A 16,899-nucleotide genomic window follows, 5' to 3' on the forward strand; every position below is an offset into this window, starting at 1 on the left:
CACTCTCTCAAGGGGCTCGGGCCATAGCAATGAGCTCCTGGTTGCATTTGGGGTGAGGGCAGGTTCCCTGCTCCGCGTAACCCCCAAGTGTATTCCCCTATTCTGACTTTCGCAGGCGTGCGGAATGTCAGTCTGTCCCCCATGGTGGGGGCAGATAGTTGCAACCAATGCCTAAGCAACCACTCACAAATTTGTATTTTAATAAAGTTGTGGCCAAAATATGCCAAAAATCTTAAACAAAAAATTCTGTGTGATGTGTGAGTTATTGGGGTGGACCTGGGGACCTCGACACGCAACTAGCAGAAAGCTTGAAAGCAATTTACAGAACAGAAAATAAAACACGAAAGATCAATAGAATCAATCATGATAAAAGCAGGGCATTACTAAATCGTTGTAGAGTTATTCCCCCACAATGTCTAAAAACATAAAATATTTTTTTAAAAAAAAAATGTGACCAAATAACAGCAGCAGGAATAATAAGCGCCTTTTTTGCATGTCTGGTTCAGCAGCCATTCCTTCTCCCAAGGAAATTGAAATTTTGGTTTAGGACAGATAATTTATCAGCACCAAGCTGAGGGTGGAGAACCATAACAGCTATAGTAATATAAAAGCAATATAAATTTACTGTGTTGATATGCTCCATGTTTCAAAAAAAGAGACACACATATTTACCTCTGATAGCACTGGCATATATCCTAAAGCAAAACACCCAGTTCATTTGCAAATGTGAAAATGGTATTGCAATTAAGTCACCCATAGCAAGTCTCTATTCTTTGCAAGCTAGCATCTTGCCTGACCTACCATGGGGTATATTGATACACAAGTGAGCTGCTACCATTATACAAATTACAGTGGTACCTCGGGTTAAGTACTTAATTCATTCCGGAGGTCCGTTCTTAACCTGAAACTGTACTTAACCTGAAGAACCACTTTAGCTAATGGGGCCTCCTGCTGCCGCCGCGCCGCTGGAGCCCGATTTCTGTTCTTATCCTGAAGCAAAGTTCTTAACCTGAAGCACTATTTCTGGGTTAGTGGAGTGTGTAACCTGAAGCGTATGTAACCTGAAGCATATGTAACCCAAGGTACCACTGTAATCATGTCAGGACACAAGATGGCCTGATCTAACTTTATGGAGGGGAAGAAGGAAAACTCAACACCAGGCTGCCATTTAAAAACACAACACAACACAATACCTCAGGCTGCCATGTTCAGCTTCGCTCTCTTCAACATGTTGTTTGCCCAAGCACTTTGTCAAATCGGTCGGTGTGTTTTTGAGTGAAAGAGGCAGCCCTTGTTTTTCCTCTCAAGGAAGATGTTCTTACCTGGACAGTCTCTATGAAAACAGAAAAGGTGTTCTCCGCACAATCTCTGGCAAACAAGTAATGGCAGATGCCGCTGAAGGTGAAGTGCTTGTTGTCAAAGCTCTTGAAATGTGATTGGCCAGTGACAGAGCATTCACCTGAAAAAAGCAGTACCAAATATTGATTTTAAACAACATGACTTCAAGCTAAAGCAGAGTTCTCACGGTCATATTAAAACAAGAAAGAATCATTCCTGATTCAAATGGCTGGGCTGGGCAGATGTCTGCCTCAAAGAATATTCCTCTCTGGTTGCCCTTGTAAGAATAACTGCTCAAAAGTAAGTATCACTGAGATAGGACTGAATTTTAAATATTTTTAGGCCTGGGATCTAAGAAAGCTGGTATCAAATGGGATGGTAGGATAAAATAGGACGTGCCAATAGTAATCATGAGATGAAAGACCTCTGATGTGATAGGTAGCAATGTTATTGTTGTTGTTAAATAATGTCCGACTCTTCATGACCCCATGGACCAGAGCATGCTAGGCACTCCTGTCTTTCACTGTCTCCCGCAGTTTGGTCGAACTCGTGCTGGTAGCTTCGAGAACCCTGTCCAACCATCTCGTCCTCTGTCGTCCCCTTCTCCTTGTGCCCTCCATTTTTCCCAGCTTCAGGGTCTTTTCCAGGGAGTCTTCTCTTCTCATGAGGTGGCCAAAGTACTGGAGCCTCAGCTTCAGGATCTGTCCTTCCAGTGAGCTGGTTTCCTTAAGAATGGATAGGTTTGATCTTCTTATAGTTAGTAGGTCTTAGTACTAGTGTGCTTACCTACAATGGACCTGGACTTAAATACGCAGCAGCAATGTCTCTTCAGTGCTGCTGATGCAGCAAAACCAACATGAGAGGCAGCAGTTACAAGTCCACCTTTAAGGCAAGACATTTATAGTTCTGGTTGGTTTGGGCACCTCCTTTGTGTTCCATTAGGGTTCCAGATCAGATATACCCAATTCACTCCTTTATTTGTGGTTTCTTTTTAGCATGGGTCCATGGCAAGTCGTCACACTCACTTTCTAGGTCTCTGGGATAGTTTGGGGTCCTTTTTACTCTCAAGATCAAGGTGTGTATGCTGTGTGATTTGCTGCCCACTTTTATTGTAACCTTGCTATCTGAAAGCAGCATCAAGACACACTGTCATTTTCTTCTTCTTCTTTGCCTTTGTAGACATTACAAACACAGGCTATGATAAAACATCAATATATAAAAATTTAAAATATATACAAATAAACAGCCATGACAAGGATTCTATATCATTGGGATTTCTTCCTGCTAAATAGTGCCATTCACCAATCCGAAAGATACTCTTGATAAAAACTCAGCTAGCCTTGCAGTTACTTCAGACGCATAGAATCTGGTATTTTTATATTTTCAAAGATGTTAGACTACCCAAAAAAGGGGATTGCATGCATTTGCATAGCTGGTTGTACAATAGACAGTAGAAAAGAATATGTTCTACAGTGTTCGGCACATTCAATGGACACCCACAATATCTATAATTTCTGGGTATGTTTAAATATCTGCCCTTGACAAAAGCTGAGAGGAAAAAGTTCAACCGGGCTAACATAAACGACTGGAATTATTAATTTTGAGATATAAGTGACCCTGTTATCTGTTGTATTTAAACCATAGAACTTGAAGGAGCAAATTTTATATACAGCTGACTTGGTGTTTGGTTTTTCAATGTCCCTCAATCTGGTTTGAATATTGCAATAAATATATGGCTGTCATTTTCAGTTCTGCATAATAAACCAAACTTTCTTTGTTCCTCAGGCGTGTGAACTTTTCAGTGGGGCATAAGGATAAGGGCAGAAATGCATATTCATAACAGACATGTGTTCCAACTCTAGTTAAGGATCCTAGCAGGAATACACATGAGTGTTAGACAGGCATGTGGGTTCAGATGCATACCTCATAACAAACAAACTCATTAAAATAGTGTAATTTAAACAGTGCATGTATTTAAGCATTTTGTGTGTGTGTTTTGTATCAACTTATCAAGGGTCTTCAGTGCGCCATCACAAAATACCTAGTTTAAAATTTGAGTTCACCAACGGGGTAGAAATATGTATCATTCCTTCAAAGAATCTACAACAGAGAGCAAGATACTATCTGCGATGTGAGACACTTGAGAGTTAGGACTGAAATAGATTGTGCAGATTCACTTACTGGTTATTCAGTATCAACCTACCTGGGCAAGGTTCATTGCTGCAGATCCAGGTGCCATGCCTGCAAATACTGAAAAATACAAAATTTTATTATTATTTAGATACATGGGCAAACTGAACATAGCCTATCATTATTCATACTAAAGTGCACATGACATGGAGATTCATGATGGGATCACCAAAGGTTTTTTTCTTTAGCAGTCAAGGAGATGCACTTTGCACTGGGCTGTCCCCATGGGGAGAAATCCTTCTCTGGAAGCCCAGATTCTAATCCTTATTGCTGATTTAAATCAATTAAATCTCACTTCTCTTGCTGTTATCCAACAAAGTTCTCTTTAATGTTTTACATAATGATCTTCAAATGAAGGGTGGTATACAAGTAATAATAATACAGTGGTACCTCAGGTTACATACGCTTCAGGTTACATATGCTTCAGGTTACAGACTCCGCTAACCCAGAAATAGCGCTTCAGGTTAAGAGCTTTGCTTCAGGATGAGAACAGAAATTGTGCTCCGTCGGCGCGGCAGCAGCAGGAGGCCCCATTAGCTAAAGTGGTGCTTCAGGTTAAGAACAGTTTCAGGTTGAGTACGGACCTCCGGAACGAATTAAGTATTTAACCTGAGGTACCACTGTAATAGTGTCCAAGGCCTGAGTGTGTTGAAACTTATTCCTTGGGATCATCTATAGTTCTGGCCTAGGCACTTATTTTACACACTGAGATACAAGAGAATCAACTCCATGCCAATTCATGCTCCAGGCAAGGAGCTAAATGTCTGAATGTTTCCCTATCAATGAAGTTCCTTGCACATAGAAAAACAGCATGTATGGGAGACAGCTAGACTGATGTCTCCTCCCTCACTTGAAAGCTTTCTATGTGTCAGCTGAGTAGAGTTTTTGTTCTTTGGTGTTTTTGGTGCTGTGGAACTGAAACGTGCACCTAAAGCAGCACAATCCAAAATAAACATTAGGACATGATTCAGCTGCATGTATAGATTGGTCCTCAAGGTATATAACCAGTGAGTTGGCCAGAAATGTAAGTGTCTATGGGGATAATCACACAGGGTCTCATCGCCTGTGACAACATTACTATTGTGGATCCCATTATCCTATTTACCATGAGTTGCAGTCTTGGTAGACAGAAGAGCCGGGAGAGTAGCGTTTTCCTGAATGTAGGCAGGGGCACTCAGAGCTGTCAACACAGAGGTCTCCATCAAGCAGCTTGCCCTCTAGAGAGGCCAGCAAAAACACTGTTAGTATCCACAAAACCATTTTAACCCTAAATTCTAAGGAAGAAGATTGACACAAGTCATAAATGTTTATCAGCTGGCATCTTTAACCCTCAACAAAAGAAATTACCGTGAAAATCCCTGAAACGAGAAGTAATTGACTATAGAATAGCAAAAATCAAAAAAATGAACTAGAATTAAACAAAAACTTAACGAGATGCCAGCTACAAAACTTGTTTCACTGAACTAATCAGTTTCCTCAGAAGGAAATAAAGAAATTGTAAGATTTTAAGTGATATCAAGGGACGCGGGTGGCGCTGTGGGTTAAAGCCTCAGCGCCTAGGGCTTGCCGATCGAAAGGTCGGCGGTTCGAATCCCCGCGGCGGGGTGCGCTCCCGCTGCTCGGTCCCAGCGCCTGCCAACCTAGCAGTTCGAAAGCACCCTCGGGTGCAAGTAGATAAATAGGGACCGCTTTCTAGCGGGAAGGTAAACGGCGTTTCCGTGTGTAGCTCTGGCTCGCCAGAGCAGCGATGTCACGCTGGCCACGTGACCCGGAAGTGTCTTCGGACAGCGCTGGCCCCTGGCCTCTTGAGTGAGATGGGCGCACAACCCCAGAGTCTGGCAAGACTGGCCCGTACGGGCAGGGGTACCTTTACCTTTACCTTTAAGTGATATCAAACAAGCTCAAGATCAGGGCTAGAAATGCTTTCTTGGGTTTCCAAAAAAGGTATGAAAACCTCAATGACAAGTTTTATACATAGTCCTATTTAAGAGAACCGAGCAGTAGTGATAAGAAAATGAGGTTTTAAAGTATTCAAACAAACTCAAAAAACAGGGCTAAAACTCAAAAAAGTTTTAAACAAAACCCTATTTAAGAGAACCAAGCAGTAGTAATAATAATAGGGATACAAAATTAAGGTTTGAAGTTTCAGACAAACTCAAAAACAGGGCAGAGACTCAAACAAGTTTTAAACATAGCCCTACTAAGAAATTGAGGTTTTAAGTTTCAAACAGACTCAAAGATAGGTCTGAAGTGCTCCTGACTGCTGATGTTAAAGAAGGAACCACTGCAAGTCAGAAACCCTTGCCAAACTATTGCAAATCACCCAGAGATCTACCAGCCGATGCCAATATACCTTCTGCCCTCCCTTGACCTTAATGTGCTCCTACAATATTCTGTGATAAACTGGCATAGCTGTCAACTTACAGATTTGAAAATAAGGGACCAGCAGCCTTGAAAATAAGGAACCAGCAGCCAAAATAAGGGACCTGCAGCCTCACCTGTTCCAGGCACTCCAGTCTTCCTGTCCTCCCGCAGTCTGGTCAAACTCATGCTGGTAGCTTCGAGAACACTGTCCAACCAACTTTGTAACCAGAGGTTCAACTGACTAGAATCTGAATCACATGCACCACAAGGTCTATGCAGCCTCAAGATGGCTCCCCGGCCTGGCTTTGCACTGCAAAGTTTGCAGCAGCACGTGCAACAAAATGGCGTCCAGCATTCAAAAACCCCCTCAGCTTGCATTAACTAGCCACACACAAGGCATGTAAGCTCCACCCCCCAGTTGTTCTTAGACTTCTTATTGGGTGAGCAACACAGCGAAGCAACACAGTTGGAGCCTCCCTCCTCCCTGGCCGGCAGGGAGGGAGGGAGAGGAGCTGCTTGCTTTGAAATTTAAGGGACATCCTTTAAGGGACATTTAAGGGACATCCATCAATAAGGGACAGCAGTGGGACATTGCACTGGAATAAGGGACTGTCCCTTCAAATAAGGGACACTTGACAGCTATGTAAACTGGGGCTTCGTAGGGGTTCCTCAGCAGACAAGTCAATATGGGACAGGTCCCTTGAACACCATTGCCCTAGCAAACAAAGTTTGCCTTAGCTGAGCTGTGAAAACAACTCTAATCAGAGAGCTAGTATACTACCCAGTGTATGTCTAGCTGAAAAGAATACATACTCTTACATCTCCAGGCTCAATTAAAAATCCTCTCACAGTATATCTTCTTCATTTTCTTTCCCTAACAGCTGGAATGACTTAGAAATAATTCAGAAGCAACTTAAGACTTTGCAGGCAAAAGGAAAGAACTAATGGATCGTCATCCATCGCTGAACTCACATAGACATTTATTTCTTTTTATTTAATGGTAGCTCTTTGATAAAATGCATGTAGGCCTAATCTGGGGGCAGAGAAAAAGAGAAGGAGAAGAGAGAGAAATAAATACTCCTAAACATTTGAAAACAGACACCAGTTTTCTTCTTTAAATGAAATGGGAAATGCTACTGCTCAAAGATTGGCTCTGTAAACAAATCAGTAAATAAATTACCAGGGCAGCTGCAGCCATCAACACATTTTTCTTGGCACACTTCATTGATATTCAAACTCTGGCAGGTTTTGCTACAAGGGGATGTGCACTCCTTATACTCCAAGCCAACTGGACATCCTGGCCCTGAAAAAGTTGCAGGAATCTGAGAGACAAATCCTTTAGGAATCTACTAATACTCTACTTACTTTATTATACAAAAGAGTGGATATTTTATTTGGTCAATTCCTTTCTTGTATTTTATTTTTTAAAAACCACTTCTAAGGAGGTAAACTTATACATACAAAACAGATAACGTATTACAGTGACCATACAACATTTGGCAAATAGAATCATGTGTGAATGTTGAAATTCCAAGAAACGTTTGTGAACATCTGAAAATTTAGTTCTGGAGACAGACAGGAACTGAATGTGGCTCAGGAGATATTTTGCTTTCCATGGTCTAAACAGGCAGTTTGTTTGTTCTATCTCTGGCCAAATCATTTTTGAAGGAACACCAAAACCTGCAAACAGCTATTAGATACAGTTAACAGTGAGATGAGCAGATATACCACATGCAATGGGTGTTCTTTCATTCTGCCTTTTGCTCTCGAAACAATTATAATCTGTCTCCATCTTCTGAGATACAAAGGTGGATGCCTGGCTGTTATTGTTGCAAATTATGGCGATTTGCATTGGGAAATGTTCTGATGCCTTGGAGCAGAAGGCAGCTGACGTTCAACAATATCTGCAAGGCACCTTTGTGGCCACCCCTTGGAGAGTAACCCTAATACAGTGTGTTTGTGTTACTTGTATTCAGTAAATAAAGCTACTGTATTAAAAGAAAAACTGAAACTGCCAAGTTGGCCTGATACGTACTTTCAATTACTTGTTACTAATGAATTTATGAAATGGGGGGGGGGGGAGAATCTGAAGAAAAAATCACTGCAAAATTTGGAGCCTCTGTACACAGTTTGGAAACGAGGGTGAATATATAGGAGGAAAATCTCCCTGAAGTATAAAGGCACTAGACTAAACAGGGCTTGAAAAGTCTTCACCAGCACTCATAACTGGACCTAGAAGCTTGTGGAGTTCGTACAGAGCCCCTGGTCGTTTCACGGACTATTGACCTGTACACCACTAATTTATTCTTCCGCTGCCACCAATTTTGTTGAAAAAACCCAGGGTTCCCCGGTGAAGCATTTAATGAAGATTAAAGTTTATTTCAAACACAAACAAGTTTTAAAATATATCCGAAACGCTGTCACTCTATTCCTTCTCAGTCTTGTCCCTGTCTCTAACTCACTCTGACTCCTCTATCTCTCCCCCCAAAACAACCAACCGAACTGTCAAAACCTCTGGGCTGAACCTCAAAATCATGTAGGCTCTGCCCCCGGGCTTTCTTATTGGTCAACCTATTAACCCTTTCTTTTCCCCAATACAAACGTATCCCCAAAGAATGGGCAAACGCCACAGAACTAACAGGGAGTCAGAGAAGCTGAGGCCCAGTTTATGTACTACTCTCCCACAACATCAGCTGAAGCTTATGAATTGTCTTCAAGCCCTCAGTGGAGCACCTTACAGCATTTGATATGAGAGGTTTCCAATGGATGACCAAGGGCAATTTTTTTGGAGAAAAGCACCCGCAGAACTTGCTCACCTGTCCAAGCTTGTGAAAAGGAACAATGCAGGAGGAGCCCTTGTCCTTTAGAGGGACAGATAAATCAGGTCCTCCCTTAAAAAGGGTGAGTATCGCGGTGAGACCTAGACAACCAACACCCTGTGTTGTGGGTGGGTACGATTGGTCATCCACAACACCCGATCGGTAGGTCCCTCATAGCTGGGTGCAATCTGGCCAATGGGACGCTGTCCAAATGGTTTGAGGGACCTATTTATGCCCATGCACATGACCCAGAGCTTCCTCTTTTGGCGCGTGCATTTGGAACACCCACCCACCTCTCCCTATATTTAGGACATTTTGCGATTGACCTTGCTATGCCATCGTGTGCCATCTGTTGTCAGGACAAGGGCACGGCAGGAATTTTCCCCACTTGGCTGATTGGCTGTTGCCATTTGGGTTTTGCCTGCCACATAGCAAATCGTCACAACTTGTAAGGTTGTGGATAGGCTCTGGTTCAGGTGATAGGGATGGGAGAAGGCTCTCGCCATGCCTGTGTAAAGGGTATTCGATAGTTTGGTCAACCCCTGAGAGGGGGTTGTGCCCGTGCCTGAGTCCAGGGCGACATTTGGGTGGCGGAGATAGCCCGTTCCTGGCTTTCCACTTATCCACATGTTCACCCTTGGCTGACCTATGCTGGTGCCCTGGGTCAGTGCTACCTCCATGGCAGGGAGCTAGTCAAACCAGAAGTTATGCAACCAGTCACTTTCAGTAATCAATAAAGTTGTGGCCTAAATTCTGCCCAAAGCCAAAATTTGAGCCAAGTGTGAATTTATTTAGGGGGGAGGTTTCTGGGTCTGAACACAAAAGCAAAAACCCTCTTGCCCATGGCCAGTCCACCAGTCCAGCCTTTGACCTATCCAGATTGTGATTCATATTGCTAGCCCTCATCTAACGCATAATTTGGTGCAGACATTCATTCAGGGACTTGGCCATGGCCACCGGGTTTGGTGAAAAGATGAAGAAGTCCCATGTGTCATTAGCACAGTGGCAGTAACATCACCTGACAGTCCCTTCCCATGGTTACACATCTCTGTTGAAAAGCATGGATAAGAAATAGCCCACAAATGGCAGGCACCATGAGAGATGCAAGGTCTGTGCCCTTAGGCAATTGTGACAGCTTTCTGCTCGGAACTGGGAGTTCAAGCCATGTTCCCAGTGGCGTAGCGTGGGGATGCAGGGGGGGCCGGCCGCACCGGGCGCAACATCTGGGGGTTAGGGATAGGGGGTGCAAATCCACGGGTTAGGGGGCGCAAATTACTTGCCTTGCCCCGGGTGCTGACAACCCACGCTACGCCACTGCATGTTCCTAGTGTTTCAGAACTCTCCAAATCAATCTGTACTGCTGGGATAGTCTAGAAACCAAGTCTTGGAAACTTACGGCACGCAGCGCTGGCAGGCCATCCTTCCAGAATCACACCTTGCCGAGCACAGTTTCTGGCATACTCTAGAAAAACGGGACAGTGGCAGCTCCTATCCTGGGCACATCTGCAGATGTCTTCTTCACAGAGGCCAATGAATTGCTCGGGATCAACCAAGTGATGACATTTGGAAAAGACAGTGGATGTCCTCAGCAGCTGGCAATTTTCTATAACACCCTGCAGGTACAGAATAATTAGAGCTGTCACAAAGCTATTACAATAAGCCTCATGGGATAAGGGTGGGTTCGGGAAGGGAAGGGTGTAACTGCAGGAATAAAGGTAAAGGGACCCCTGACCATTAGGTCCAGTCGTGGCCGACTCTGGGGTTGCAGCGCTCATCTTGCTTTATTGGCCAAGGGAGCCGGCGTACAGCTTCTGGATCATGTGGCCGCTTCTGGTGAACCAGAGCAGCGCACGAAAATGCTGTTTACCTTCCCGCCAGAGCGGTACCTATTTATCTACTTGCACTTTGACATGCTTTCAAACTGCTAGGGTGGCATGAGCTGGGACCGAGCAACAGGAGCTCACCCCGTCACGGGGATTTGAACCACCGACCTTCTGATCAGCAAGACCTAAGCTCTGTGGTTTAACCCACAGCGCCACCCACATCCCTAACTGCAGGAATATGCAGGTGCTGTTCTCTTCCTCCACCCCATGAATTGTCCCTGGAGAGATGTCAGGAGCAGGGCTTCATGTCTGAAATACTCTCTCCTCTGTTCACCCCTGTCTCATTCACTGCAGAGTCCTCATGGGGGGCCTGGCCCTGGATTTAGGATTGATGAGGCCCTAAGCCACTGAAGCTAATGGACCCCCTATATGTCCAGCTGTCCTTGTCAACAACAAATTGTCACTGTTTTCTTTGTGTTGAATATATGCTGTATGGTAATTTATGGACCTAATAGGTATCTAAAGCCATTTGCACATAACAAATAGGAACCTACACAACATAACACAAAACACTGTTGCTGTAGGTTTTATTTTGTTTGTTTTTTATCTTATATTTTGGAAATGTACAACCAAGTTTTTTCCCTTTAAAATTTTTTTGGGCCCCCCACAGAGTGGCGCCCTAAGTTATAGCTTGTTTAGCTTATACGTAAATCCGGCACTGAGTAGAGGCCAAGTCCCCAGTGCAAATCTCACCTTTGCCATCAACTCATTACACAAAGTGTCTTTAGTCAAGGCACAGACTTTCCTTTCAAGTCAGGAGGCAGGCTAGCTCCTGCCCCCTCTCTCTTTTAAAAAGAACTAAATGCTTCATTATGTTATTATAAATTTTATCCTATACTCCTTTTATTTATTAGGTTCTTAATCCCATAGACATGCCTCAATGCTGCACCCATTTTTATCCTCACACTAACCTTCAGAGAGATTAATCTGAGAAACAGATTTAATGTTCACTGAAGGAACTGGCAGGACTCAAGAGTCACGCAGCACTTCTCCACCAACCCCTTTGAGTGGGAAGAAAGAGTACGAAACCCCATAGCTCAGTAGTGGTGGGCAGAATACAGACTGAACCATAGCTATTGTTCTCTGCCCCTGACAGCTGACTATGGCACATTGAAAGGCGCTGAGGGATGGGGAATTGTGCATTCTTGAGGCAGAGGCTAGCAAACAAAGGAAGCTGTTTTTCTTTATGTAAAAGATCAAAATTCTTCCAACAGGCCCTGGTATTGCTGAACTGCTATTAATAGAACAATGTATTGCTTTGAGAATGAATAAATTAAACTAATGTTTGAAAATGCCACAAAAGTCTCCTGAATACATAACACAGAGGCTTCGCTTCTTCAGCCTGCAGGAGAAATAATCCTCTGTCCATGCACTCGGTTTGATAGTAGTTGATACAAGCACAACTGCTGTGGTATCTTTCCGTAATCCGTAATTCTGACCAAGTTAAGCTCAGTCTTCCCATGAGGCAAGGTGAGGTGGGCCACCTCAAAGAGAACATTTCTAGTGCCATTGAAGGTCAGCAAAGCAGATAGGTGGGGGCACAGGACACTGGGAAGTTGGCAAGCAGTGCACCCCATATTTAAAGGAGCAGAAGGTGCAGATGTCATGCTAATGAGCCCTTAGGATTTTCTGCTTTAGGTTAAAAGGTCCGAATCTAGTCCTAGTTCTGATATATATATTTTTTTAAAAAATAGGTTAGATCCAGACTTAATCATGCTTAGAGCAGACCCACTGAAACCAATGGAACAAGTTGATCATGACTAAGCTAAGTTCCATTGATTTCAATAGGGCTATTGTAAGCATGACTACTTGCGCAATCTTCCTAACCATGCCTACTCAGACATGCCCTACTTCATTCAGTGGGGCTTAAGGTAAAGGTAAAGGGACCCTTGACCATTAGGTCCAGTCGTGACCAACTCTGGGGTTGCGGCGCACATCTCGCTTTATTGGCCGAGGGAGCCGGCATACAGCTTGCGGGTCATGTGGCCAGCATGATTAAGCCGCTTCTGGCGAACCAGAGAAGCGCATGGAAACGCCGTTTACCTTCCCGCCAGAACAGTACCTATTTATCTACTTGCACTTTGAGGTGCTTTCGAACTGCTAGGTTGGCAGGAGCAGGGAACGAGCAACGGGAGCAAACCCCATCACGGGGATTCGAACCGCCAACCTTCTGATTGGCAAGTCCTAGGCTCTGTGGTTTAACCCACAGCGCCACCTGTGTTGCCTCTAGAGTCTAACTCTAGAGCCAACCCAACAATATCATCACAGTTAAAATAGCTGTCATTACTGCAAAAGTGGCTCCTCCAAAGCTGGGGTCTCATGATGAAGGGTAGCAATAAAGAATCCTGTTGTGGAGGTCCCTTGGGGCACTGGAACGGGCTGCAAGCCCTCCATACTAACCATTTCATGCCAAGGGGCCATTACAACTGTTTTTTTCTAAACAGGCTAAAGCTGCAAGTTGGGCTAGATGTGGTTAGATAGGCGGAACTAGACTGGCTGAGGGCAGAGGAAGGAGGAATTGTCCCTGTTCTGGGAGTGAAGAGCATTGAGGGCCTTGGTTAAGCATCTCCAAGCAAAACCCCAAACAAGCCCAAAGCATCAGTCATCAGAAAGTTCAATGGTACGAAAACAAACAGGCTTATTTGTATGAACCAGGACCTCTGTTTTCTATCAACAAGTGGCTGGGGGTTGCAAAAGGGAACAGAAGATGGAAAGCAGATTGGCAAAAAACAAAGTTAGCACCTCAAAGGAAGTCCAGAACATAATAAACAGTCAAGAGGGAAAATGCCTGGGTGAGGCAGTTTGGGTAAGAGACAACACAGAGAGGGGGTGCTTTCAGACATACATGACTTAGCAGCTGCTTCCAGTCATTGCTGGTCAACTGTAGCTGAATAGCGACTCTAACCTGAATAACATTTTTTAACCAAGTGGGCAATTCCCCTTCCCCAGACCCACACACACACCCTTCCCCAGACCCACACCCACCCACACACACCCTTCCATACACAAATGTGTGTATGGAAGGGTGTGTGTGTGATTTATATTTAGATCATTGTTTATGGATAAAGGGTTACATATGTATTCTGACTCTTGCTACAACTCTGACCTCCCCATCTTAGAACTGAATGATCCCTGCTGCAGAACTTCCGGTGGTCAAGACCACTTGCACTGCCCCCAAAACAGCCTCTCTCCCCACCAGAGACCCACATCAACACAGTCAAGAGGTCTAGAGCAGGGGTAGGCAATCTAAGGCCCAGGGGCCGGATGCAGCCCAATCGCCTTCTCGATCCAACCTGTGGATGGTCCGGGAATCAGTGTGTTTTTACATGAGTAGAATGTGTGCTTTTATTTAAAATGCATCTCTGGGTTATTTGTGGAGCATAGGAATTTGTTCCTATATTTTTTTCCCAAGATATAGTCTGGCCCACCACATGGTCTGAGGGACGATGGACCAGCCTACAGCTGAACAAGGTTGTTGACCGCTGCCTCAGATCCTTAATTGCCTGGTCTTTTACTGCAGCAGAAATAAAATCTATTGAATGTTTTTGAACCACGGAGGTTTCTTGAGATGCCTATTCCTTTTAGTAGCATGGTACAATATGATTCTACTGTCCACAATCAAATCCCTCGATCGATGAAGTCAATTCCTCTTCCAGCATCTGAGGGACGGTGGACCGCCGCCCCTGAAAAAGGTTGCTGACCTCTGGTCTAGAGGGCCTGTTAAAGAGGAGAAGGAATGCTAGGCTCCAAGTCAAAGGCCTCTCTCTTTTAAGCCATCCACTCCTGTCGGAAGAGGCTGGTTGATGCAGCCCTAGAAGCATAAAAGCTCCCTGCACACTCTCGGGCTTAGTCAAATTGCTCGCTAGGAGGCTGCTTCACAGGTTTTTTTTGCTGGATTGGACCACATTTTCTCCAAATGGCGTCTTCTTCGACCTGCCCCACCTTTGCGCAGTGTAAGTGGCTGACTGGTTGCAACATTCATTGCAACAGCCATGCTGGGTAAAGCAGAGGCATATTTGCAAGCAAAACAGCATCCACTTCACCTTACTTTGCCAACAAGGAACACCACTATTTCCTTTTCTTTCTTTCTTCTTTCTTTTTTCAGAAATAAAAACTATAAATGCATAATTTTACAGTTACTAATCGATAAAACAAACCGTGTGTACACCAAAATAAGAAAAACAATAATATACACCTGTGTGGCTTCCCTCCACCACAGCTCGACTTCTTATAAATTAGTGTATATATTACATTGGGTCATTATCCTGTTCATTATCTAACCATCATTAAACTTATTTCTAATTGATTCATCTTTACATATTTAATCTATACATATCGACATACTCTATTTTTTTTGGACCAGTATTTTCCCATATATTCTTCAAAACACTGCCATTCTTCCCTCAAATTTTGATTAGATTGATTTCTTATAGCTGCCGTTAATTTAACCAAACCTATAAATTCGCCTAATTTGTTTATCCACTCTTCCTTCATGGGGCTAATGTCTCTTTTCCAATTTCTTGCCAGTAATATTCTGGCCGCAGCAGTTGCATATAAAAATATCCTTTTCTTATCTTTCCCTACTATGCTCAAAAGGAGAGCCTTTTCAATTGAAATTTTAAACATCTTTTTAAGCTCTTCTTGAATAATCCCCCAGAAGCTCTTAACTTTCTCGCAGCCCCACCAGACGTGCATCCTTGTCCCCTCTGCATTTTTGCATTTCCAACATAAGTTGGATTTAAACTTATAAACCTTGCCTAGTTTTATAGGTGTCAAATGCCACCGATATAGCATTTTCATGATGTTTTCTTTGATAGTTTGGCAGGCAGTAAATCTGATGTCTGACCTCCATAATTTCTCCCACTGGTCCAATTGTATTGTACGACCAATGTCCTGGGCCCATTTTACCATTACTTCTTTTACTGCTTCATCTTTAAGATCCCATTCCAATAAAAACTTGTAGGTTTTAGATAATAGCTCTTTATTGCTTTTTACTAAAACCATATGCAATTTGGATTCTTCCTTACCAAAACCCGTTTTCTTGTCCGAATTAAAAATATTGTATAGCTGATGCTATTGAAGTCAGTCAATGAGACAATGTCTTATCTCCTCAAAGGCTTTTAATTTTAAATTCCCTTCCTCTTCTCTTAACAATTGGCTATAGGCTGCCCTCCCTGGAAAAGACCCTGGTGTTGGGAAAGATGGAGGGCACAAGGAGAAGGGGATGACAGAGGACGAGATGGTTGGACAGTGTTCTCGAAGCTACCAGCATGAGTTTGACCAAACTGCAGGAGGCAGTGGAAGACAGGAGTGCCTGGCGTGCTCTGGTCCAGGGGGTCACGAAGAGTCGGACATGACTAAACGACTAAACAACAACAACAACATAGGCTGCCCAGCCACTTCCCATGTTGATTTTTTTAACTGCAAAGGCCTCTACCAGGGACAGCCAGCATGGAGTATGGGGCTCTAATAACGGTTGATATTTCCTTTCTTTTATCAACTGTGAAGATAGGCAATTTCCATTACAAAACCACAAAAAAAATGGGTACAGAGAGTTGAATCGTCCCTCTTTCCCATTACTACCCCTGCGCTCCACTTTGCAACCTTACTGCTGCATTTCCCTTTTCAAAACAAACGCTGTACTCTGCCTCCTCCCTCAACTGCATCTCCAGCTTGCAGTGTTTACAGTAAAGTACATTGGCCTTTCTCTTGCTCTCTCTGCCACAGCACTCCCCCACCCCCACAAAAAATGCCACAAATCTTAAGTATGCATTTGTCTTGGCAGGCCAGTTGTTTGCAATGTAAAAAACAAACAAACCACAAACTTATTTCCCCCCACAAAGATAGCATGACTTAGAAAAAGCATGAAAGCATCTTCCTACTAATTTCTTTCTCTTTCTTTCTTTCTGGGTGGATGCCATTGTTTCCTATGGACAGATCTCACTTCTGCACCACGAAAGGAAAAGATGCTGTCAACCCCAGCCTCTTATTTTATCAGTAAATACCGTATTTTTCACCCTATATGACGCACTTTTCCCCCTCCAAAAATGAAGGGGAAATGTGTGTGCATCCTATGGGGCGAATGCAGGCTTTCGCTGAAGCCTGGAGAGTGAGAGGGGTCGGTGCGCACCGACCCCTCTCGCTCTCAAGGCTTCAGGAAGCTATTCGCAAGCCTTGGGAGCCCCGTTCCCTGCCGGGTTCCCATGGCTTGCGGAGAGCTGCCTGCATCCCGAAGCCTGGGGCGCGCAGCGGAGCACACCCCGGGCTTTGGGCAGATATCCGCAAGCCTGGGGAGACCAGCGCCA

At 44.0% G+C, this 16,899-nt stretch overlaps 1 protein-coding gene across 1 annotated transcript in view; it reads right to left on the reverse strand.

The window, feature by feature from the left end:
- VWF (von Willebrand factor) overlaps positions 1-16,899 on the reverse strand; it is a 166,087-nt gene that overhangs the window by 134,875 nt on the left and 14,313 nt on the right. The window contains exons 7-11 of the mRNA XM_081911652.1: positions 10,108-10,324; positions 7,073-7,195; positions 4,634-4,745; positions 3,542-3,588; positions 1,323-1,459 (exon numbers count right to left, since the gene is read on the reverse strand). Of these exons, the coding sequence (XP_081767778.1) occupies positions 1,323-1,459; positions 3,542-3,588; positions 4,634-4,745; positions 7,073-7,195; positions 10,108-10,324 (636 nt within the window). The remainder of the gene's footprint in view (positions 1-1,322; positions 1,460-3,541; positions 3,589-4,633; positions 4,746-7,072; positions 7,196-10,107; positions 10,325-16,899) is intronic.

This window comes from Podarcis melisellensis (genome assembly GCF_964234715.1).
Source record: "Podarcis melisellensis genome assembly, chromosome: 5".
NCBI classification, from domain to species: Eukaryota; Metazoa; Chordata; class Lepidosauria; order Squamata; family Lacertidae; genus Podarcis; species Podarcis melisellensis.